Source organism: Alligator mississippiensis, chromosome 13 (genome assembly GCF_030867095.1).
Source record: "Alligator mississippiensis isolate rAllMis1 chromosome 13, rAllMis1, whole genome shotgun sequence".
In the NCBI taxonomy this organism is placed as follows: domain Eukaryota; kingdom Metazoa; phylum Chordata; order Crocodylia; family Alligatoridae; genus Alligator; species Alligator mississippiensis.
Window position 1 is genome coordinate 37,822,137 of NC_081836.1, and position 26,753 is coordinate 37,848,889.

Sequence of the window (26,753 nt, forward strand, 5' to 3'; positions counted from 1 at the left end):
AGGCCCTATTTGATTTGGATTTGGATTCGGCTTGAGTCAGGGACAGTGATTTGATTAGTTGATTCAGATCACTGCCTCTGATTTGATTCAGCCGAATCCGAATCTGAAGATTTGATGCTGATTTGGAGAATCAGCGATTTGGTCACAGACACAGCTTTCTTAGATTCATAGATGCTAGGGTAAGAAGGGACCTCAACAGATTATCAAGTCCAACCACCTGCCCTGGGCAGGAAAGAGTACTAGGGTCAGATGACCCCAGCCAGATGCCTATCCAGCCTTCTCTTAAAGACTCCCAAGGTAGGGGAGAGCACCACCTCCCTTGGAAGCCCATTCCAAGATTTGGCCACCCTTACCATGAATAAGTTTTTCCTGATGTCTAACCTAAATCTGCTCTCTATCAGTTTGTGACCACTGCTCCTTGTTACCCCACAAGAAGTGCCCTGGTAAACAGAGCATCTCCAGTTCCTTGCTGTGCCCCCCTAATGAATTTGTAAGTGACCACAAGATCACCTCTCAGCACTTCCCTTACAGAAGCTGAAGAAGTCCAGGTTCCTTAGTCTCTCCATATAGGGCTTGTCCTGTAAACCCTTAACCATACAAGTGGTCATCCTCTGGACCATCTCGAGGTTATCCACATCTGTCTTGAAGTACAGTGCCCAGAACTGGATGCAGTACTCCAACTGTGGTCTGACCAATGCCGCATAGAGGGGAAGTATCACCTCTTTGGTTCTATTTGTCATGCACATGCTGATGCATGATAAAGTGCGGTTAGCTTTGCTGATGGTTTCATCACACTGACAACTCATGTTCACCTTGGAGTCCACTATGACTCCAAAATCCCTTTCCCCTTCTGTGCTGCTGAGAGGGTCATTCCCCAGCCAGTAGGTGTGTTGGATATTTTTATACCCTAGGTGCGGCACTCTTCATTTGTCTTTGTTGTACTGTATCCTATTGTGTTCTTCCCACTTTTCCAACCTGTCCAGGTCTGTCTGCAATCATTCCCTACCCTCCAGAGTGTTCACTTCATCCCACAATTTAGTATCATCCACAAACCTGGACAGAGTACACTTCACACCCACATCCAAGTCACTGATGAAGACACTGAAGAGTACAGGTCCTGAGGACTGAGCCCTGTGGGACCCCACTACCCACATCCTTCCAGGTCGATACCAACCCATCTACTACCACTCTGAGTGCGATTCCCCAAGCCAATTTACCACCCACCGGACCATGTAAGCATCTAAGTCACAGCCTCTTAATTTATTCTGAGAATGGGATAAGATACAGTATCAAAGGCCTTCCTAAATTCTAAGAAAACAATATCCACCTCTGCTCCTACATCTAAGCATTTTGTGACCTGGTCATAAAATGAAACCAGATTAGTCAGACATCATCTGCCTGCTACGAATCCATGCTGGTTGCCCTGCAGCATTATATTTCCTGCTGGACTCGCACAAATATGATCTTTAATAATCTTTTAAAGACTTTTCCAAGGATGGAAGTGGGACTGACTGGCCTATAATTATTCGGATCCTCCTTCCTCCTCTTCTTGAAAATAGGGACCACATTGGCCCTTTTCCAGTCCTCCGGGACCTGCTCTGAGCTATGAGTGCTTGAACAGCCATGCCAGTGGTTCTACTATGACACTGGTCAGTTCCTTCAGTACCCTGGGATGAAGCTCATCTGGGCCTGCTGATTTGAACACATCCAGTCCATCCAAGTGACTCTGTGCCAAGTCAATGTCGACAGTTGGTGAGCTGGTGTCCCTCTGGTGCCAAACTAAGAATCCATTGGGAGATTATTTTGACCCTTGTTCAAGAACACTTAGGCAAAAAACTCATTGAAGAGCTCAGCCTTGTCCCCCCTATCTGTCACTAATTGCTCCTGCTTATTCAGTAGAGGTCCTATGCTGCCCTGTGCCTTCTTTTTACTCCCTACATATTTAAAAAAAGACTTTTTGTTGTCTTTAATATCTGTTGTTAATCTTAATTCTGTAGCTGCTTTCGCCTTTCTAACTGCCTCCCTGCAAGTGCAGGCCAAGTAGATTGCTTCTCCCTGCTTCCACCACCTATATGCCTCTTTTTTGCCCTTAGGCTCCTCTGGATTTCTCTGTTTAGCCATGGAAGTTTTGGGGCCCATCCCACCCCATCCCCCCTTTCCCTCACACTGGGATCATCTCCCTTTGTGACCAAAGGATTGCTTCCGTCAGGAACCACCACTTTTCCTGAACTCCCATCTCTCCAATCCTCCTATCCTACAGTGCATCATTAACTAAACTCCTGAGCGCATTGAAGTTAGCTTTCCTAAAGTCAAGCACTTACGCCCTACTAGTTATCTTACACACCCTATGCTATATGGTGAATTCTGTTGAATGGTGGTCACTGTCCCCAAAGTGACCACAGATCTGCAGCTGCCCTACCAGGTCATGCCCCATAGCCAACACCAAGTCCAGTAGGGCATTCCCCTTAGTGGGATCGTATAGCTCCTGCATTAGGTGAAGGTGAATTGTGGTCACTGTCCCCATAGCTTTCAACCTGACCTGTTATGCTACATGCCTTTCCCTGGCACCTCAAAGTGACCTAGAGCTATGGGATGGTTGGACTAAGTGTTCTATAATACAGGATTCTGACCCCTCTCTTCAGGGTTGAGGAGGAACCGCTTATTTCACAAACAGCTTCACTGATATCAGTGAAACTATTTATCAAATAGGTGCTAAAATGGAGTCAGTGTAGCAGAATCTGCTCCAAATTTTGGAAACATGTACAGGTTGTGCAGTATTTGGAAGTAGATAGGTCTAATGCTGCGGGCAAAATTGTGCCCACCTGTTGAAAATGATTCCCAATTGGAAGTTTGTGACTGAAATGGAACCATAGTAGTTTATCTATTCATTCTAGAACCGTGATTTGGCCGGTGCTGGTTTTTGTTACCATGTCATCCTGGAGTCTCAAATAGAACCACAGAAAAACAGTTATTGTAAGTGTTGAAAATCGTTCTATTATTCATAAGTAGCCAGTAGGGCTGTGCTACTAATGCTTTGGTCCCTAATTTGATTCGGCAGAGATTCAGCCCGATTTCGAATCTGAATCGAATCAGAGGACCATTTAATCGCTCCAGTTCCAATTGGAACGTTCAGAATTGATTCAGAGAGATTCAGCAATTCGAACATAGACAGAGCTTTAAATGTTTTTTCTACATACCTGTAGGCAGCAGACAGCTTATGAACACTGCAATGCGGGGGGCATCGAGTGTCCCACAGAAGTGCAAGGGTTTCCTCAGCACGCTTGGCAACATGCTCAGCAGCAAACCCAGAAGTGGACCAGAAGCACATCCGGTCCACTTCTGGATCCACCAGGGAGTGCGCAGGGCAGCTAGTGCCTCCTGGGTCTGGGCGGGGGCACAGTATCAGACCCATCTGCTTCCAAATACTGTACAACCTGTACATGTTTCCAAAATTAGGAGCCGATTCTGCTACACTGACTCCATCTTATCACCTACTTGATAAATGTTTTAACTGAAATAAGGGGTTCCTCCTCAACCCTGAAGAGAGGGGTCAGAATCCTGTATTATAGAACACTTAGTGCAACCAGCCCATAGCTTTCAACCTGACTTGTTATGCTGCATGCCTTTCCCTGGCATCCCCAAAATGATACAATTACCTCTTATCTTTTCTGGTTTACTATTAACTTATTGAAAGTCTAAAAAACACTGAGTAATTAACAGCTGTGAACTAATCAGGTTCTAAAAACCAGTTAGCACGACTCCGCTAATAAGGCTGAATAAAAAACTGCTAAGCCTGGCTACCAATACTACCTTATCTGTCATTCTCATTTGGATAGACATACTGCATTTACACACACATTTTCTCCACCTACATTTATTCCACCCACTGGTTAAGAAGGACACTAAAGGCCAGATCCTATTCCTCCTATCAGGCACCACCATGGATTTAGAAACTTAAGTGTAATTCCATTTCATCCTGCTCCAGTCCCTGAAAAAGAGTTAATGAAAAAGGTGGATGCAAAAGCAGGCTCCTTCTCCTGCTTACTTCTTTTTGTGACAATCATAAAGCTTAGATGTTACATTTTAATACTGCCTTTTGGAATACTTACATTTGTAGGTACATTCACACCATTTCAGTGTTTGAGCAGGACAGGGTGGAATCACACCTGAGACCTAAATCCACATATCTTGTTAAGAGGTGGAATAGGATCAGGAACCTCTCTATACCAGTAGAGGATCACTGGGAATGTGCATGTACCAGCTAAGCAGCACAGATTGTAAACATGTACTTTTAATCACATTCATATTTTTCTGGATCTTTAATATCCAGTGCCAATCATAATGATACACATTGTTATATCCACTCACACAGCTCATTCAGGCTAAAATGTATCATCTGTATTCAGCTAGTTATACTAAAGAACATCATAAAAGAGTAGTTTGAAAGCTACCAGGGCAGTGCATTGCCTCCTAGGGAAGCTAGATTGCCTTACTGTTCTCTATAAAAAGTAACTTTTATTAGTGAAATAAGAATGGAAGTTGTGTAATTCTTCAAGGCATAATCTTTGGGGTATGATATATTTCTGCCGCTCAGGGAGGAAGGTCCAGTCAATGGCCACAACAATGGAACCAGTTCATAGCAAACAACATCTTAGAAAGGCATAACAACACTTATGTTGCTTAAAAACATAGTCACTACTAGGACCAAGGGGTATTTTATTTCCCACTAACAGACAAATGAAAGCATGCCCTCTGTGAAAACGATGAAAGCTTACCCCATGTGTATACCAGGCTGCACTACAGTTTAGGGAAGGATCTTGAAAAATAGTCAATTATTTTAAATAAAACTACAGCTGTTATTTATAAAGCTGGAATCTGTACAGATAATGAGACTACTGAGACACACAAGATCAAGCATTTACCAATAAGCATACTTCACTCACTGTATCCACTAAACCGGGAAAAAACCCACAACTGTTCACTAAGTTTATTAATAAAGCTCTAGTGGCCCCGTAGCAATTTTTGTGGGCCCCAGCAACCTGGTCTTCATCTTCTTCTTCCTGAAAAAAGACCAACTATAATTTGACAACCTAAACGATGAAAGATATTGGCAATAACCCCATCAGCAAGACAAAGTAGTTATTCTTTAATTTCCTATTCTCTCTCTTGGCTTCAACAAGATTTTGATGTTCCATGTCAGTAAGTAAGGTGAGGATGGTGCCCATGTAAATCATAACAGGTTTGTTTGAACAGAATCACAGCTGAGGCATGCAGTACAGTGTAGAGATACACAAGCTATTTTGGCGCTTGGAGCCGTCCAAGTATTTAACCTTGCGAAGCAAGATAATTTATCTCAAGTGGAGCTTTGCATTAGTGGGGCTCTAAGGCCCCTAAATCGCTGCATCATAAACCTTTGTGGCAGGCTTGCCAGTAGCAGCCTGGCTTACCAGTTTGAGCCAAAAGGCTCAGTGCGATTGGTGGGGGCATTCCCTTTCCCCACCGATCAGAAAGGAAAAGAGAAAGGCTTACCCCACCCTGACATAGGGGCAAGGTGAAGAGGAGGACCTGAGGGAGAGCTAACCCCTCAGGCTTTCCTATTGGTCTGCTCCCAATCCGGGGGCAGAGCCTTCTAACAGGATAAAAAGCCAGTGTCCCCAGCACATGGGCGGCTTTGATGAGGGACGATGAAGAGGGCTGATGCAGAGCTGTTGTAGCTGACCAGCGGGGTGGAGCAGTTGCCCCAGAATCACCCAGAAGACATCTTCACCAGATGGGAAGCAGCTGTACCCCAGCTCCACTGCAGAGAAAGCCTCGATGACGGTGCACAGGGTGGTGCATGGAGGGTCCAAGACCAGATGGGACCTCAACTGCTGCACAAGGTAGCACGGGTCTCCAACCTCCTGCATGGGGCAAGAGTGGTGGAGCACAGGCTGTTGCATGGAGGGTCAGGGAGAGGATGGGACCTCAGCTGCTGCATGAGACAGCATGGGTCTCCAACCCAGCACAAGGCAGGAGCAGGACCATCGGTGCACAAGATAGTGCATGGGGCAGAGAGCAGGCCAACAGGCTGGGAGAGCTGCACAAGGCAGCTGGGGCCTCCTTGCAGAGGGAGGAGATGCCTCACCCCTAGTAGACAAGTCAGGCCCTATCAGGCCGTAGAGAGTTATGAGTCCCCCGGACAAGGGATTCCCACAGGGGAGAAGGCCCCATCACACTGCAGGTAATGGAGGGGAAGCCTCTGTCTGGAGGGGGATAATTCACCCTGAGGCAAGGATAGGAGTTTAGGGCTCTGGCTTGCCAGGGGGGAATCCCCAGGTTAGGGCCCTGCCAGCTGAGTAGCCTGAGCAGAGTTAAGGGTGCCCTATAGGATGACAGGGTCCCCACCGGGTTGCCATTTCTTCATTGGGCACACCTGTGTGCAACAGTTGCATTCTGTTCTTTTCCTCCTGTATGCTGTTGGGATCCTTGGGGTAACCCTGCACCTTTATAACTGTATTAGGAGACTGTTATAAGCTGCCCAGTATTGGTATTTATTGTATGAATTGTTTTATGCAAATGTATTGTATTTGATGTAACCTCTTTTGTGAATATTTAACTACTGACCCATCACTGCCAGTCATTTTGTTACTGGCCTGTCAACTAACCCCTGTTTTATCCATGAGTGCTCCCTCCTCCTCAGGCCTGGAGGGCACTAAACAAGGGGCAGGGCTGCAGTCTAACCTGAAGGCCACAGGGAACCAGGCCTATGTGTGGGTTTAGGGTTAATTAGAGTGGGTATGGGTGAATTCATAAAAATATCCATCCCTTCATTTGGAGAGGAGGTACCTTTCTGTGTACCACCCAGGTTACAGCTTTATAAATCATATGGACAACATGTACTGAAGGAATCCATCTCAATGTTAAGGATAAGGAAGGGAAATGCATGAAATCATGACTTTTTTTAGCTTTATCCATATATGCATGTGAACTATACAATGACTTGCTTCTATTCCAATAACTGGCAAATGTAATGAAAAAGATTTTCCCATTAGCAAGGTATTCTTATTAAAAGGTTGTGTCTACAGTGCATTAAGATGTTTTTCCTTATGTTCTGATACTCTTCAAATTTATACTCACTCACCAAACTACTCCATAACAAGAGATAATTATTCTATTATAGATACTGAATAATAACTTGCTACTGCTGGGCATTTTGCTGTTCCATAGGCCTAATTCTACAGAAAAAAAAATTATCCTGAAGAATCTGCATATGTGAGAAAAATATGTATGCAATTAGTAACTTGTGCATTTACTCAAATAACCTTATTCACAAACTCATGCAGAAATTTCTTTTTTATTTCTAAACTGAAAAAAATACATTTACTTTTCATTTCCAGTTGAGAACTTCAAAAAGTTATTCAGTGAAGTAGCAGAATGCTCTGCCTGCCTGAGCTCAAGGTCCTTCTGATCATTCAGTATTGAGTTACCTAAGGTCACAGCTAAAGAGTATTTGTAAAACCACTAAAGTTAGAGAGAGAATAACAACAATCAGGTCACTGAATCCATCCTGCTGCTAGTGCAGGGATATTGTTTCCTACATTTAAATTTCCTAATACTTTTTTTTCATTTAATTTTTTTTTATCATTGGTAACCCAGAGAAGTGGTTTGAAAAGCATGCAATTCGATTAAATTTAAGCATGCTTTCTAGAGCCTAGCACAAGCAATATATTAGGGCAGACTGATGTACATTCAAGCAAGATATGAGTAGGTATTAGAAAATTCTACTAATCTTCTCCATCCAAATCAGTATAATTATCATTATTACAGATAACCAATGTATTGTATCAAAGGAATTAGCATGTCTAACTATTAGATGGATCACATTCTTTTATTTTAGATTTCAATAAATTTTCTTTCTGATAATTACAGACAACACAATAAGTATAGCGGCAGTAGTATTTTCAGCATTTGGATAAAGGAGTTTTGCTCAGTTTAAAAAAATCATTGTATTTTTTCATTATTTTCCCTAAAATACATATAAATTAGTCATGGAATTTTGATATAAAGAATCAGAACTGTTGACAGAACAAATTATTTCTTTATATGAGAATGTGACAAGTGAAAAAGGTGAAAAAGCTATTGGTTAATAATATGTAAGCTATGATTACAAAATGAATGCAAATTAGATTTTAGGATATGCAGGGAACTGGCCAGAGAATACTATTCTAGCAGATGTTAGCTTAAGATCAGAGCTGAAAACTGAATTCTAAGCCTGATAGCGGCACCCTCTGTGTTACCTTTTGGTAACTCAGCCATTCTGCTTTATTGTCCTTCATCTATAAAAGAGCCAGTTACTATTTACTAAAAAGGGGGGAAAGAAACATTAATAGCTACTTAATATCCAGTTAATTATTAAAAAGCAAGCACAAAAATTTCTTTGAGCATTGGCTTAGCTGGTTTCTAACTAGAAGTAAACAATGTCTCTTTTATAGACTATTTCAAATCCAACAGATCAATAATGGTGCCATCAGTAACTTTCACTGAACTACAGACAAAAATCCATCAAACAAGATGATTACATCTACTTCAGTCTTTTGGTATAATAACAGGAATGAAACCAGTGTAATGGAACATTCAGGCTTTCTAAGTGTCTCCTGTTTTGAAACTTAATGTCCTGATTTTGCCATAGTATTTAGCCTAGTATTTAGAGGTCCCATATATTTTGATACTGTTCTATTTCACTACCTTTTTTGTCTGTCATTGGGGCTGGTCTTAGCCTACTGCTGATCCTGATCTGATGTTCACTTTATGGCCCATAAATGTACATTTATTTCTCAATCATTATATCCCATCCACTCTAACTGGACAGTGGGAAGTTACCATGAAATGTCATTTAGTACACACTTCTGTACTAACTGGGTGATGGCCATCATTAGCCATTCCCAGTGCAGGCATTTTCATAACTGGACAGTAAAAGCATCACATTCCATTGTGATACAGATTCTGCTAATTCTGCCAAGTCAGCATGAATTCAAGATTTATTGAACAGAGGCATAGTTAGCTATGTTAGTCTGAAGTCAAGTAGAAGTCAAGGTAGATATGCACCTTATAGACCAACTAAAGTAGATAGTGTGCGGGCCGGGCCCCGATCCCGCCCTCGTCGCCATGCGCGGCGGTGATTCTGATCCCATTCTGGCCGCCATGGGCTAGCCGGGGGCAAGCCGGGGTCGAACCGGACCCGTCTTCGGTGCACGCGGGCTGTGGCCAGCAGCCCAGGCACGCGGGGCGGGAGAGAACCGCGGGGCGGTTTAGCGCATGCGAGTTAGAATTAGTCACGGAGGCGTAATGGTTGATTGAAAAGATTATTTACTTACACCCAAGATGGTATTGGTGTAGGCTCGACAGGTTTCCAGGCACAGCTCCCGCTTGAACCCTCGTTGGAGGACTCTGACAAATCGATTGCTCTCACGGAGTTTGCTAGGCTCCGCGGGTCCGGTTAAGTTTGGTTTGAAAAGTTTCTCCGGAGTTACTTAGGCTCCGTGGGTCCGATAAGTTTTCCCAGGAGTTTGCTAGGCTCCGCGGGTCCGAAATTACAGGAAAGGGATACGTCTAGGATTGTGCTCGGCGACGGGGAGAGGCGAGAAGCGAAAGCTCCATGGACCCGGTTCTATTGCCTCTATTGCCTACTTAGGGGAGGCGCGCCGGGTCCGCAAGGGTCCGTAGCACTTGGAGATCTTCACACAGAATCTCTCTCGTCCTCCCTCCTCCGGTGTTCGTGGAGTCCTCCAACTTGGGCGGAAACCACACAACCCTTTTGTACGGCTAGCAAGCCAATCGCTAGCCGCCACGTGTGCCTACATTAGGAGTGGGCCAATAACATGGTGTGAATCCCAATACAAATGGCGAGAACTTCTTTACAGCATGTATCACTACGATGCAAGAAAGAGATGCACACTGCAAAGAAGCTACAATTTGGCGGGAAATCCCCCGTTGCACCAGAGCTCTCTCTTGCAGCAGAGAACTCTACCGTGCAAAGAAAGCGACAAATTGGCGGGAAATAATTTAGCGGTGCCGAAGTGCACACAAACAAAAAATCACAACTTTGGGTTGTGACAGATAGCTATAGCAAGCTTTCATGAACTAAAAGTTCACTTCATCAGATGCTGCTTCAGCTCATGAAAACTTGTGATTGTATACACACACACACACACACACACACTGGTTAGTCAATAAGGTGCAGATCTACCCTGCCTTCTTCAAGACTTATTGGTCACATGTTATCTGCTCTTTCTGTTAAGGAGTATAATTTATGGATGGAGACATGGGCAAATCCAAGACTATGGCAATGGAGGTGTAGCGACACTTCATTCAGCTGTATGGCACATGTGTAGTGAAAAGAGTTCATTGCACATGTGCCACACTACTAAAGTGGGGTGGCTGTAGCCCCTCACTGCGATCTCAGACTTCACTGAGTTCTCATAGCTCATCAGCATGTCAGCACAGCTCAATACGTGCTGTGAACACTATGAGCTCACCATCTGGCCAGCAAAGCATCCCTGCTTTCAAGCAGCTCCTGAGCCAGCTAGTATTAGCTCTTCTCCCCCCCTCCTCCATGTCCCCCAGTTCGGCAGCAGAGGAAGGACAGACTAGCAGCATACTGCCCCTGGGCTCTATGAAAACAGGGCCTGAACTGTACTGCTGCCATAGCTCATTCCCTCCTTTCCCCTACTGCTAAATTCAGGTGGGGGGGAGGAGGCAGGGATGCAACAGGTGCGGGGAGGAGAACTAATAGTAGCAAGCTCTTAGCTGCTTGAAAGCAGGGTCTCAGGGCAGATCCCATGCCAGTGAGCTCATAGAGCTCACAGTACATGTGGAGCTCCGGCAGGAGTTGTGCTGCCATGCTGGCGAGCTCTGAAAACTCACTGCACATGCAGCACACAGCCAAAGAAGGGGTGCAACCATGCCACTGCATTGAGTCTGGATCTGCTCCGGGGTGAAGACTTCTTGTTATGAGGAATTACTCTTTCTTTATTTGCTGAAATGAAAAGGCAAAGAATCCAAGCTGAATCCAAGCTGACATCTGTCCTGCATCCCTGCACACAGTGTAGTGATTTGTCTAAAAAAAGTGAGCTGAACAGAAACTATTTTAAATTAGGGGTCTCCAAACCTTACTGAGTAAGGTTACCTCTCTCAATATCTAGAAAAAGTCTTTCAAGAAAATCTCTTAATGAGCAATATTACGAGTATCAGTGAAGATAAAAGAAAAGAAAAATAACCATTTGCACATATATAAAAGAAGAAATAAGAATGTCCCTACCGTCACCAACAAACTGAAGGAGGGCTAAGTCAATCTGTCTCTTCCAAGGTGACCCTTTCTGAAGTGCTATTCCATAGCCTGTAGTAGCAAAGATGTATCCGCTGCCTATTGTGACAAGTTTGCAACCCTCATCTCTTCCAGCCTTGTAATTCAGAACTGCAGCATCATAGATGAAAGCATCCAACTTCCTGAAATAAAAGAAAACAGTTTACAAACCAGATCTCTGGGAGCAGCAGTTATCTGGCAGCTTTTGTCCTTGAGTCAGGACCCTGTTGAATATCATATGGTTTCTTTGATATCATTAATTACAAGCTGCTGTGCTGAATCCAAAATTAACAAAAGGCATCTATTTTTGCTGGAGGAAAATAGGACACATTAGTTTTGCATTTCTATTTTAAGGGATACCATTAAAAATGCAGAGAACAGGGCTAACCAAAGTAGTAAATTACAAAATGTGTTGGCCTGATGCATTTGTACCTTTGGAATTCAAAAATAAGAAATGAGCATCTTGATATGAAAAATAATGTTAAAGGGCAATGGAAATTCCAGTAGACGGTTTAGAATAGATGTGGTGGGACCACCACATCAGCTTTATTTTAAATATTTAAAGAGACTGAAATCCCAACTCAATTATTTTTTGACACTTGCTTACCTTTATCTTTCTTTTCAAACATAAAATGTACCAAAGAATTAATGTGGAAATTTAGTCCTTTTTGGAAAGGATGTAAAGTATTACAGATAAGACTACAAATAAGTTCTATTTTAAAAATCTTATAAAAATATTTCCTTAAGGTTTACAAATCCTACCCTCATTATTTGTCTCTGTTGCACAGTAGGAATAGAAAAACATGCTATGGAAAACTGCAAACCTTTGACCCATCTTCCTAAAAAATTAACAACAGAATCTAATGGCTTAGCCCCACTGCCTTTGAGTTATGCAGCCACAAATAAAACCAGAAGAACATCACTACATAAAGGAAGAGAATTAGTCTCCTCAAGGGTTAGTCTGTGCAGACTGCAGTCAAGATGGAGTTAGAAAAGATAGGAGCAGAGGGGCCATTTTACAGATAACATGAGAGCGTGTCCATGTGCACAACTCAGAGAAAAGCATCTGGGAGAATGGTCAGAATCAATATCAATAAACCAATCATCTTTAACTCAGTTTGGAGGGGCATGTGTGTAATTTCCTAAGGTTTTTAGAAAGAAAAAGATAACAACAGAATGTGTTACATAAAGCTTTAAGGGCCCCATCACCTCACCAGCCAAGTGTAAAGCCTGAACTGTCAGCTAGCACAGTTAGGCCTACCAGGAGAAATTTCTACCACTTGAGATACAGGACTGCCTACATTACCTGGCAGCAGAAAGCTGTAATATCAGAAGGTTAAAGACTGCTGAAAACAGGAACTGGATCAAAAGTGTAGTGGGAGGAGCCTAACTCCCAGGGTGGGCATCTATCCTTAAATTTACCCATAAAAAAGGCTAAAAATGTTTTTCCCTCCATAAAATCCATAAAAAAAATTAAACTGTCCATAAAAATCTAAGAAACTGTGTGCTTGACTAAGGATCTCTCATTGAAATGAGGCTTAATGCAATTGTTGAACCAGCTGACTAGAGCAGCTCCACCTTGTCTCCAGGCAATTTGGTGCCTCCCTGAAAAGAGGTCTCTGTTAGAGCTTCAGGGCCCATGGGAGCCTCTGTGTAGCACCTCCCCTACCCCCACGGCGACCCATGTGCTGCCACTATTTCCCATTGGCTACTACCTGCCTGTAATGGCTGCTCTCCTTGAAAGTAGGAGGCCCCAGATAGTCTGAGGCACTGGGTAGGGCAGGGAAAGGGGTAGTATTGCCAGGACAGAGTTCTGGGGAAGGAATGGAAGAGAGGTGGTCAGTGGGGGCCCATGCCAAGGTGAGGACAGTGTGGCCAGTGAGGTTAAGGTTGTGATTGGGCAGTAAAAAAAGGATGTCAGTAAACATTTTTGGCTTCAAGTAAAAAGTTTCCTGATTTGTCAGTTATAAAAAGAAAGACTTCTTGGGTTGGCAACTCTGCTACCCCACAATGGCTCTATCTTCCTCTTCATATGAGGCAGAGTTAGTCCACCTCTGTCATTTCTACTGGTCCCAGGCATTGCTAGTCAGCATTTGTCCCTGTTGCTGCCCCTTCCGTGGCAGCATGGCCAAGCTCTCTAAAAAAGTCCTGTTCCATTGCTTTGAAATCCAAACCAAGGATGGCGGGGGGGGGGTCGGTTTTTTTAATAGTTATAAACCAGCTGAATTGAATTTCATTGAACAAAGAGAAGGCCCTTTTCTAGCCAAAGGCTTTCTACCTGTCAAATAACAAAGGCCTTCTGAAAACACTTGAAGCTGTAGTACTTCTTAAAAAGAGATTATTGGAAAAAAGATTCTTGTGATAAGTATTAGGCAACTTCAATATGTGGATGCTACCAGCTGCCTTATAATAATTCTTACCTGCCTCCCAGGTATATTTTTTGAGGGCTAGCATTAATAGAGTGCATTTACATCTTCAATTAAAAATTATTATAGCATGTCAAACTTTACTGATACAGTGCATTCAACACCATCCCCAGAAGAAAATCTTTGTAAATAGTAAATAGAGCATCAAAATAATGAGAGAAAGGGTGTCATTTCTGAGGCAAAAAGATCTGAATTGCTCTCATTCCTATGGAGACTGACATAGAAGTTTTCAGACAGGAAAAAAATGAGCAGCATTGGCAAATAGCTGCTTTGCCTACAAAGCAAAATAAAGATGTAACACTGGTAGGCATAACTGTTAGCTTTAATCAAGCTACCCTGGGTAAAAAGAGCATTAACATGGTGGCACATTCACTCAAGACTAACACATAGGAAGCACATGTACATGAGACGTTTACCGCGGAGTAGGCTAATCAGCTCCACAGTAAATGTTGCGTGTCTACATGTGTACCCCTATTAGACAGGAGAAAATTAATTAACTTGTACTTGTACTAATTAACTTGTACTTGTAAATGCAAGTACTATCCTGCTGCAGAGCTTTTTACTTCACGGCACTGTTTGCACAGATGCTGCCCCAGCTGGCTGGGACATGAGGGTGCTTCAGTTCGGGGGCTGCCTGCCAGCTAGCCCCACATTGGAGCACACTTGTACCTTATTCAGCTCCTCCACATCACATTGAGCCAGGAAGGAGCAGACCCAGGCTGAAAGGTTGACCCCCAGGGCTTCCTGCCAGCCGGAGCTGCTCCAGCCCAGCTCAACGTGCAGCAGTCCCAGGCGCACATTCAATATGCTCCAGAGTTTATTGCTCCACATTAATTGCACAAATAGATATGCCCTGACTATATACAAGCACAGGTCAGTCACATCTTACATGGGGGTTATGTTCTGAAGTCAGCGCATAAGGCAAAAATTGCATATAGTCAAATCGTGATTACCGTGCCAGCGATCTGACTAGCGGTGACTGCCTCTGCCTCCAAAACCTCCCATCACTGCCACCGTGGAGCCGTGCTTAGAGCTGTGCAGCTGGCGGCAGCGGCACAGTGTGGAGTGGTGGTGGGGATGGCTGCGTGCTGCCCAGCCACCACCACGCTGCCACTGCCGCCTGGCAGCCGGCCACACAGCTCCGGGCATGGCTCCATGGTGGCGGTGGGAGGTTTTGGAGGCAGACGGAGTCACCGCTGGCAGCGTGGTGGTGGCTGGGCCTCCAGGTAAGGAGCAGTGCTGTGTGCAAACTCAAGCACTGCCCCCCCCTCCAACCCCGTGTATACTTGAATTTGTGCAAGTTAAATGCGCGTATGATGCGACTGACCTGTACTCCAGGGACCTTGGCACCTACTTTGGTTGCAGTTGTACACTGCCACATCTTCAGTTATCCATTACCTCTGACAGTTATATTCAAACTAGGGTGCGTTTGTCTGCCTGTGCTACATTCACACTTTCATGTTGCTGTGTAACACTTGTGAATTGGACTCAGATCCTAGTTCTTAGTTGACTGAACACCAGAAGTATCTAATGAAAAATGAAATATTTCATTGGGAAAGCAAGTGGGAAAAGATATCACCATCATGCCCAGGGAAAAATTATAGTAACACCATTAAGGCAAGCATTTCAATCTCAAATAATTATAGTTAGTACAAGACCTGTAAACAACTGTGTTCAAACCTGAGCACTGCCACAGCTCTCAAAATGCAACCTTCAGAGTCTTTCTATCCAACACAGCGGATGTGTCTACAGGTGCCCCCAACTGAGCATTTTGTACTGTGCAACCATTTAGTACTTGCTTTACTTCTTTCAACCCTCAGCAATTTTGTTTAGAAAAAAAATGGTCTTTGGCCTGAAGATTACCGGGTTTTCTCCAAAGGCTGAAAATAATTTTGAAGACATGTGCTGAGTCACAAGTAGAGTTGTAGAAAAGTAGTTTCAAGTTTCATTTTTTTTCAAAATTGTCTCAGTTCTTACCAGACCAAAACCAAAAATGAGTTATTTCACATGAACTAGAAATTCCCAGAAAATTGTGTTACACAAACATAGTTTGTGAGAAACAAAAGGAAAGGGAGTTATAGAAAAATTCCAAATAGATACAATATCAGTGACTTCAATTAAGTTATGCCAGTTGTCACCAGTAGTGATTTTGGATTGTGATATGAATTTTTGGATGAAAATCACCAGTAGCAGAAGTCACTGTAATTTCACTCGTATCAATGGAGTTCAACTCAATAATGGGCATAAGACTGCAACCATATGAAACAATTACTTAACAGCAAGAGAGGATTCAATGTACTTGCTTAAATAATTAGCACCTGATTTCTGGATGTGAAAAACCTAGAGCTGCGGGAACTAATAAAGTATCACTTGCTCTTCCAGGAACAAAAAAGCAAATCAGCATGTAACCCTGAAGTTATTACTGCAGATGTGATTAGGATCTCAGCAAAGATGCATGCCAAAATTATACATTTGGAAAAAGCCACATTAAGCCCATATAAAGTCAAACATGACAGAAATACCGGAACAGAATGAGGTTATTGTCCTTTGCCTTCTGCTACTATAAAAAGCAAAGCTGCTCCTCATGTTTCCTGTATTGCTTTAGAAGCACTTCAAGGACAATTATCAGCTCAACTGTCACCATCTGATTAATCATTTAGAAAACTTAGTGAAGGAGGAGAAACCCAATTTCAAACTTTGAAACACAAAGGAGGAGCAGGCAATCATTAAAAGAGATAAAGTCTAGAGCTTACAAGGGCTTTCTTTTCTTTCCCCCAAGACTGGCTAGCTTCCAAAATGATGTGCTTTGATTCAACATTTAGAAAAGATTATTCGGTTGGTGTTGGGAAGTGGGGAATAAAAAGAAAAGAATATATCCCTCTTTCTTCACAGGATGCCATTGCTTACATTGCCCTAACATGCCTGTTGCACCTGTGCCTCTAAATTTAAAATAATGATTATAATCTTATCTCATGCTTCAGCCTCCAGCCTTTCACCTATAGGAATAATGAAGGAATTTTTTTATGCATGATTTGGCTTCTAGATGTGTGTGTGTGTGTGTGTGTGTGTGTGTGTGTGTGTGTGTGTGCGCGCGTGCGCGCACGCATTTTTGAAAAAAAAATCACACATACACACACAATGGTGGGAAAAAACAGTCAAATATCACTGTTTCATGAAATACTCAAAACTCAGTAATTCAGAGGAGAAAGTCTTACATCTGGGTTACAGGAAAAGGGTATACATTATATACAAAGGGTACAAAAGGAAAAACCCAGAAAAAAATACTATTTTAAAGATGTTGACTGATACAAGATTATTTTATAAACTGCTGAGTAATGCCTACATCTTAAACCAAGAGATTGTTATCATGGTCAAAAACTATAGTATCCAAATGCTATTGAAATCTTCAAATCCATAGTATTAAAATATTATCCTTTATTTTTCCATATGATTTTTATGTTTCATTGTCTATATACTACTATTCCCCTTCACAGTTCTGACTAGAGAAATATTTCTGACTAGAGAAAACTAGAAAACAAAGTCAGTTTTACAGAATGAAATGTATAATTAGAATTTAGATAATGAATGAAAAGACTACAAGATTTCAGGTATTCCAGTATTCTGATGTCTAATTGAGGTGGTGGATGAGTGTGCTACAACAGACAAAATAAAAATACAAGCTCAAACTTTGAAATTCTTTAAACGTGTTTCAGGTTGGAGTCCTAAAACTTGAGCAATCCAAAATTATAGGATTTTTGACAATCCCACCCTGCATCTGTTGTACTTGCACAGCACCAATCACTATTTTATCTAAGCTACCTGTATACCATATAATGGCTTATATGTAGGAAATATACATGCACAGACCTCTTACTGAGAGGCTAAGTCTGCTGTAAAGTGTAACTGTATAAAAATCACTGAACATATTGCTTCAGTGTTGTTCCTTGGTGCAACACCACAAAACTCCACAGTAAAAGAAATCAGAATTGACCAAATAAACTATAGGGGATTATTTAGATGCATATAATGATAAAAACTGGAATTCAACAAGATACAAGATTTAGAACGCTGCTACATTAGATGAATATGCAAAGTATCCTTTATGAATTGTAAATGGTCAGAATTGCATTAGTATGTAACATATCTGTCAAATGATTTCAAACACTTTTCCTGAACTAGTACAACAAATTAAGGTAAGAAGTAATGTGAACATTTAAGAACATTGATAAAGAAAGGTAATAGAATGTGTCCTTCATTTACTTAACAGGTGCAAGAGGGGGAAAAAAATTAAAACCAGAGATCATAAAAATGAGTTATGTTAGTTTAAATATAAATCAGAGAAAAACATCACTTATTACTTATATTACATTACTTAAATAAATCAAAATGGAATCAGATTTGTCTGTGACAAGCAATCTTAGAAGATTTCGAATTCAATCACTTATTAGTGCCAAAGGAGCAGTATGCATTGAAAAAAGGTGAACAGCTGTGGCTTACATCCATATTCCACAGTGTAACAACATTCAAAATGAAGTATGCATTAGGGTTGTGCGAAGCTTCGGTCCCTGATTCAATTAGGTAGAGAGTTGGCCCAATTCGGTGGCTGAATCTCCAAATCCAAATTGAATCAGAGGACCTTTTAATCTCTCTGAATTGAATTGGAACCCTCTGAATCAATTCGGAGAGATTCGGAAAGATGCAGATATAGACACAGTTTTAAACGTTTTTTCTACATGCCTCTAGGTAGCAGGGGCTCATCAGCGCATAGAGTATCCCACAGAAGTGCAGAGTGCTCCCCAGCACACTCAGCAAGAGACCCGGATGTAGACCAGAAGCACTTCTGGGTCTGTCAGCGAGTGAGCCGGGGGGGACGGCCACGACCCCTGGCTAAGTGATTGGTGCCTCCTGGGTCAGGGGGGCACCCAGGGTCTCCCAGCAGCTGATCACCAAGCCAGGAGGGGTGGCGGGCTACACGCTCCCAGGCGGACCCGGAAGTGGACCAGAAGTAGTTCCAGTCTACTTCCAGGTTCACTGCCGAGCATGTGGAGGGCCCCCCCTACTCTCCCATGGGACGTTCCATCCACCCCAGCATTGAAGCATTCATAAGCCATGCTGGTACCTCGAGGTATGTCGAAAAAACATTTAAAGCTGTGTGTATGTCAGAATTGCTGATTCTCCAAATCAGCATCAAATCTTCAGGTTCGGATTCGGCCGAATCGAACCAGGGATAGCGATTTGAATCAATGAATCGAATCGCTGTCCCTGATTCGGACCCAATCCAAATCTGAATCAAACAGGGCCCACTTCGCACACCCCTAGTATGCATATGTAAAGACATGGAGAGAAGAATAGGGATACATCATACAGTTATTTGGGGATGGGAACAATAATTTTTTGCGAAGCTGCCAATACTTAACAATTTAATAATCATTTTTCCACACTTCACTATTGACATCTGCTCTCAGAGAAATCAGATGGTATGGAATGTCTGTATTGAAAGGTGTGTGTGTGGGGGGGTTCTTTGTTAGTCATGACTTAAAACACAAGAGACAGGAATATATATTGTATGAAAATGTTAATTGGTTTTATTAACCATGTACATGTCTCTTGAGGTTCTTTCCTGCCTGCACAGAGGTAATTCATAACGGCCATGTGGATTCAGCTCAACAGTTCTGAAGAAGACACAGGGTGCATTTACACAAGCAATTAGGGTGATGCAATAAACTCTGGCTCCATTTGAGCTGGAGGAAACTGATCCCGGGTGCAGTCCAGGGAGCCCAGTACAGCAGAAACGTGAGTGAGGGTGGAGTAGCCCTGGGCTGGCAGGACACACAGGGGGACAGTGCCAGGCTCTGGATATCAGCATCAGGTGTTGGAGGTGCCGGCTGTAGTACGAGGTTGCCTAAAATGAGGGGCTAGGCAGCAGGCAGCCCCCACACTTTAGCACCCTCGTGCCTCAGCCAGCCCTGTCACTGTCTACACATGCCTTTTGGCAGAGTTAGTTACTGTGCTGTATGACAGTACTGTCCCTGAAAGTACTATCTTATGTCTGAGTTAATGAATTTCCTTCACCCTAATACTGACACAAATGTAGATGATGATGCTTTACCGCAGAGCTAATTAGTCAACTGCAGTAAAGCACATGTGTAGATGCACCCAGAGTAGTAACCCAGAAAATTGCTTCTAGAAAATGTCTAAATACAGAGTACCTTGTGGTATTTAGAAAACAGAGGAAACATTTTGATTCCAGTTCTATTTATTCATATTAATTTTTCCTTTCTGTCAAACAGTGAAGTTTGTGGAACATAAAATATTCTGGTCCCTTTGTAAATCAAATCAAAGGTATTGATAAGTAAATGAAGTTACTTTCCAGTTTTGGACTAGCATTGTATATACTGTAAAATTAATCACTTTCTAAATGAATACCGTGAGGATCTGTCATAACTTCAGATCCAAAATTCCCCTTGTAACAGGGGGAAACTCTCAGGGCCGGGTCTCATGCCAGCCTGCCCACCTGTCTTTATGGGACAGTCCACCCAGTCTCACCTGCCACAACTTTGCTGTTCCATAAACTGTTGGCATGATGTGGGAGCCTGCCCATTACTGCCCTGATGCCAGGGGGTGTTATCTCTGGCGCCAATCTCCCCGACACTGCAGCCCATGCCTCACAGATGGCATCACAGTTCTTAACGTCTCCAGCCCCATGCTGGGCCCAATGATCCTCCACCCTGGACCCCAATTGGATCTCTCCTATCAGGCAGCCTACTCCACCATCATTCTGGGCTGCCTAGCTCCCTGTACTCTTCCTCCTCTCAGGCATACCCCCCCAAGACCTATGGCCATACAGGCCCTGGCTTCACCTCCAAGACCAGCCAGAACCCCAGGCCCTCGGCTCTGGGCATCCCTCACAGTGGGCCCCTGGCCCTTTTGACCCTTCTGGTCCTGGCCCCAGCATTGACTCAAGTCATTTTCTGAGCCTGTAACCCACTCTCTAACATGGGTCCACCTTCTCAGCCCTACTATGGGGTTACCTCCTAGTTGTGGGATCTGGGGTTATTAAGGCACCCTGACCCACCTTTCACCACGGTGGTAACTGGCCTGGCATTTCTTGGGGGCTCCCAGGCCACTAGGAATCCCACCAGGCCATCCACACCCAGCAGGGTGCAGTTTTAGGTCATGCCCAGGACCAAGAGCCTCCTAGACATCCCCATAAGCTCTTGCCCTTACCTCCTGGTTGTTCCTGCAGCAGCTCAGGTAGGCAATATTTCTGCCTCAGCTGGCAGCAGCAGATTGCAGCTTTTATATACCTAGTTCTCAAAATGGCTGCCACCATCAGGCACCTGCTGGAGGCCTGACCCAGCTCTTAAAGTGGCAGGTACCAACAGTGCCCTGCCACACCCCCCTTTCTTCAATCTTTCTTTCTATGCTCCTAAATTGATCCTAATCATAGGCATACAAGAGCTGGATAATATTTTTAATACACATTTAGATTGGACAAAGTAAAATATCAGGTTAAATGCAAAGATCAGTTACATGTTTATGAGCATTAACTTTCTCACTGTGATCAGAAATATCCTTTACTTGTGTTCTTATATGCTCTCTTCCTGGGTTTTGGTCAATACTCAAAGAAAAATTAAAACGTCTAACTGCAAATTATTTATTATTATCATATAAGATAAAGTTAATGAACATCTTTTCTTCAAATGTCTTGTGATTAAAGAAATCATGGATCATTTTTATTTTGGAGGCTTAACTAAATTGTTCCTGAAATGAATAAATGTTTTTAAAAATTTTCAAGATACACTTTAAGTGATGGCCAACATGACAATAGTAGTATAGCCAAGATAGTAACACTTTAGCAAAGCAACAGTCATAGGTCCTAACCTATATTAAAAGTACATCCTCTGAGGTACTGCTTCACAAGTATCTGTCAGTTATTGACTAACGCTTCTGCCTCACTACAAAGATTGTACAGGTTAAGTTAAACAATACACTTAGACCATACTAAAGACACTTAAAACATGAGTATCTGCATGTTAAAGCTCATTAACTTGTGCTAAGGACCCTCTGAGCATCTCAGAGTTATGCCACTTCAGGTGAGGGTCATGGGTCATGCTACTTAGCTCATGTTAAGGTAAGTTCAGCCTGTTCCACAGAAGTAAAACAAGCAATTTGCAGTCCTCCAGTATCCAAGGATGCACTGCACCCAGGTCTCCCGTCCTCAACCCAAAGCAGGGATAAGCTCAGATGTCCTAGCCAAGTCTCTGCTTGTTAGCCCTCTAAAGGAAAGTCAGAACTGTGCAGGCAAGTAATATCATTAACTCTTAAGGTGCACCTTCTCAGACTGTTCTAACTTTAACACCACCTAACATTCCACAAATTTAGTATAGTCTAAGTGTAACATATAAGGGTGAAGTTACATGCCTCATTTTTTGACTGATATAAACCTTCTGAATGCCTGCACAAGTGGGCATTTGTATTGACTTAACACTTATACATACCCTCCAGCTGCAGTCTAATAGCCAAGTTCTGCTTAATTCATGCACTAATAGTAACAATTGAAGTAGATAAAAAACATGCAGATGTATAAATTTAAAAGGATTTAGATTCCAGAATTAGTATTTAAATTAACAGGTGTCTGAATAAAGGGTCATAATGGAATGGTAATATTGTAGACAATGTCACTGCACCTCCACACACACTCAGTATTAACCTTACCTTTCCTTTTCCTTTCAGTATAAGCTGTTCTTCCAGTCACCGCTTTGGATGACTTTACTTCAATGAATTCCATTCACTGTGCAGATACTAGAGTGAATATTAGCATGAACTGAAGCTCAAAAAAAGTGTTGGAATGTAAATTAATATTAAAATACCACTGCCAGTTGAAACCAAACTAAATGAAGTTATTGATTATGGGAGTTAACTGAACCCAGCCAACTAGAAGAGAAAATAGTGAGTGGGATGATCTGTTTAGCAGAGCTTTTGCATGGAACACTCAAAAATCAATACTCATCCATTAGTCACATCAGATCTTAAAAAGAAAACGTATTTGGATATTAACTTTTTATTGTCAAACTATATAGACACTCTAATGAGGAAAGACTGGTCAAAGCCTCTGTCACCTTTGGCAAACTTACCTTATGCATCTGGAACAATAAGCTGCTGACCCTGAACACAAAGGTGTCCACTAATCAGGCTCATGTCCTCAGTACCATCCATTATGGCTGTGAAAGCTGAGTCATGTACTCCAAGCAGGAGCAGAGATTGAACAGCTTCCACCTTCACTGTCTCAAAAAAATCCTTGGAGTCGCTTGGGACCAACAGATCACTAACAAATCCTTGAGAGGGCCAACTGTCAATCCAGACTATGATGGATGCTAGCAGGCTTCACTGGATGAGACACGAGGAGCGTGTGCTTCAAAAACATCTGCCGAAGGCTGTGCTATATGGCCAACTAAAAAACCACCCACAATGCAGAGAAAGGCCAAAATTCTGATACTGTGACAAGGTCAGTCAAGGTCTCAAGAAATTAATAATTCCCACTGACAACTGAGAAAAACCTGCCCGCAACCACTCAGTTTGGAGAAGCCAGGCCAAGGCTGGTGCAGTCATCACAGGGAGTCAGAGAGTCCAGGTTGAGGCCCACAGGTGAGCCAGCAAGTAGAGTATGATTCAAACTTCATCTGATGATTGGACCTGTAGCCACTGTGGGAAGGCTTGCTGCTTGCTCATCAGTCTCTTCTCACACTGATGCCAAGCACCACTGACTGACTGACTTTGTCACACCTCTTTTCATCTGTCAAGTACATCTGTTAAATACATAGAGAATATGAAGAAGGCACCAGGTAATGTGGGGCCCCCGCAGGATACGCTAGGCAATATGGTGGTTGCACCAGACGAAAAAGCAGACCTTTTAAACAATTTCTTTGCCTCCATTTTCTTGTGCAGGGACTGGGACTCCTCCACCAAGATTCAGGACGGACTCAGGAGAGACTCCGTCAGGCCTAGGGTCAGGGAGGACCGAGTTAGAGAACTTCTGGAGGGCTGGATGTGTTCAAATCAGCAGGTCCAGATGCTCTCCACCCCAGGGTGTTGAGGGAATTGGCATGGGTTATCGCGGGACCCCTGGCACAGCTTTCTGAGCACTCATGGTGCTCTGGCCAGGTGCTGGTTGAGTGGAAAAGGGCCAATGTGGTCCCCATCTTCAAAAAAGGGAGGAGGGAGGACCCAGGCAACTATAAGCCCGTTAGTCTTACTTCAATCCCGGGGAAGTTCTTTGAGAAGATTATCAAGGAGCACATCTGTGAAGGGTCAGCAGTGGGGATGATGCTCAGGGGCAACCAGCATAGTTTCATTAGGGGCAGGTCCTGTCAGACCAACCTGATTGCCTTCTATAACCAGGTCACAAAATCATTGGACACAGGTGTTGCGGTGGATGTAGTCTTTCTGGACTTCAAGGAAGGCATTTGACACTGTCTCCCACCCCATTCTCATTAAAAAGCTAGGCAAGTGTGGCATTGATGCCTACACAGTCAGATGGATAGCAAATTGGCTGAGGAGCCGCACCCTGAGAGTGGTGGTGGATGAGTCATATTCAACCTGGAGGGCTGTGAGCAGTGGAGACCCCCAGGGCTCGGTCCTTGGGCCTGCAGTGTTCAATTTCTTTATTAGTGACTTGGACGAGGGGGTGAAAAGCACCCTGTTTAAATTCGTGGACGACACCAATAGTTGGGGTGACGTGGGCATGCTAGAAGGGAGGGACAGGATACAGCTGGACCTGGACAGGTTACAGGGGTGGGCAAATGAGAATAGGATGGGATTCAATACTGACAAGTGCAGGGTGCTGCACTTGGGCAGGAAGAACCAACAGCATACCTATAGGCTGGGGAACTCCCTTCTCGAAAGCACAGTGGCAGAAAGAGATCTTGGAGTTATTATTGATTCCAAGATGAACATGGGCCACCAATACGAGGACACGGTCAGTAGGGCTAACTGTACCTTGTCGTGCATCCACAGATGCATCATGAGCAGGGCCAAGGAGGTGATCCTTCCTCTCTGTGCGCCACTGGTCAGGCCGCAGTTAGAATACTGCATCCAGTTCTGGGCACCGCACTTCAGGAGGGATGTGAAGAACATGGAGAGGGTCCAGAGGAGGGCCACTCACATGGTCAGGGGTCAGCAGGGCAGGCCCTACGAGGAGAGGCTACAGGACCTGAACCTGTTCAGCCTCCACAAGAGAAGGCTGAGGGGGATCTGGTGGCCATTTACAAACTAGTCAGAGGGGACCAGCAGGCATTGAGGGAGTCCCTGTTCCCCTGAGCACTACCAGGAGTGAGTAGAAATAACGGTCACGAGCTGGCAGAGGGTAGATTCAGACTAGACATCAGGAGGCACTACTTCACAGTCAGGGTGGCTAGGATCTGGAACCAATTTCCAAGAGAAGTTGTGCTGGCTTCTACCCTGGGGGTCTTTAAGAGGAGGCTAGATGAACACCTAGCTGGGGTCGTTTGACCCCAGTACTCTTTCCTGCCATGGCAGGGGGTCGGACTTCATGATCTGCTCAGGTACCTTCTGACCCTACCAACTATGAAACTATAAAGAGAAGGCTGAGAGGGGACCTGGTGGCCATTATAAACTTACTAGGGGGGACCAGCGGGGAATGGGGGAGACCTTGTTTCCCTGAGCGCCTCCTGGAGTAACAAGGAATAACAGCCATAAGTTGTTAGACAGTAGGCTCAGGCTAGAATTTAGAAGGCACTACTTCACAGTCGGGGCAGCTAGGATTTGGAACCAGCTTCCAAGGGAAGTAGTGCTGGCTTCTACCTTGACAAATACCTAGCTGGGGTCATTTGAGCCCAGTTTTCTCTCCTGCCCAGGGCAGGGGGTCAGACTAGAAGATCTGCAAGGTCCCCTCCGACCCTATATCTATGAATCTATAAGATGTTGGACAGCCATGTCTAATGGGGAAAATGGGCAACCTGGCAAATGGCATAACATCTTTCTGATGCCTGATTACTTGTTTATGACTATTTCAACAAGAAATTCCTAGAAGACAACAGTGTTTCTAGAGGCATCCATGAGGAGGAATTTCTCCACTAATAAAGTATCGTATCAAACAATGGTGAACCTGAAAAAGTCTAGGGCTATTCAGACAACTACCCAAAATGCATAGATGTATTTGATATAGACATAGTTTCTAGATCTGTTTAAAAGGACAGAAAATATCAAAAGAGCCTGAAAAAATATCGCTAATAATGCCTTTGGAAAATCTCCACATTAAATAGGAAGATCAAAACACCAGTGCCAGCATCCTTGTTGAAGCCTTGTTGAAGCCATCAGTGATCTTCAAGCAACAACTTCACTGGACCAGACATTGTATGCAGATACCTGACACTCTACTCCCAAAACAAGTGTTCTACTCTCATCTTAGTAACAACCTGAGATCTTATGAAGGGCAGAGGAAATGCTACAAGGACTCATTGAAGACATACCTCAGGAAAAGAGATAATCAACATCAAGAGCTGTGAAGAGCTGGCTGTTAATTGACTAAAATGGCACCATAAAAAATATCTTGCCCTCAAAACAGAAAATAGACAGGACAGAAGAAAAAGGAGAGGAATCCCAGCCTGCAGCCTACTCTCTACTGCAGAAAGATCTGCAACTTCTGTGGATGGATCTGTGCCTCAAGGACTGGACTCTCAAGTTAGCTCAAGACTCATCAATGAGCTGTGGTAGAGATCATCTTTGAATCAAGAAACTGCCAATGACAATGGACAGAAAAATCTTCAGAGATCAACATTTCTGCTTCTCCCATATATTATTAGCACCCAAAATCTACAGGAATACATTTTTATGTGATATTTCAAATTTTCTACTTCCAGTCAAGCTGAGTGGCAAAAAATACAGACATAAAATATTTAAATTATTAGATACAATTCAGAGAAAAAGCTACCTGAACATTTTTGAACTTCAAGTATAGTTTTGTT

At 43.4% G+C, this 26,753-nt stretch overlaps 1 protein-coding gene across 1 annotated transcript in view; it reads right to left on the reverse strand.

Moving 5' to 3' along the window:
* The window catches only part of GRIN2A (glutamate ionotropic receptor NMDA type subunit 2A), a 144,026-nt gene that overhangs the window by 35,639 nt on the left and 81,634 nt on the right, over nt 1-26,753 (reverse strand). Inside the window, exon 9 of the mRNA XM_059716885.1 lies at nt 11,297-11,484. Coding sequence (XP_059572868.1) covers nt 11,297-11,484 — 188 coding nt within the window. The remainder of the gene's footprint in view (nt 1-11,296; nt 11,485-26,753) is intronic.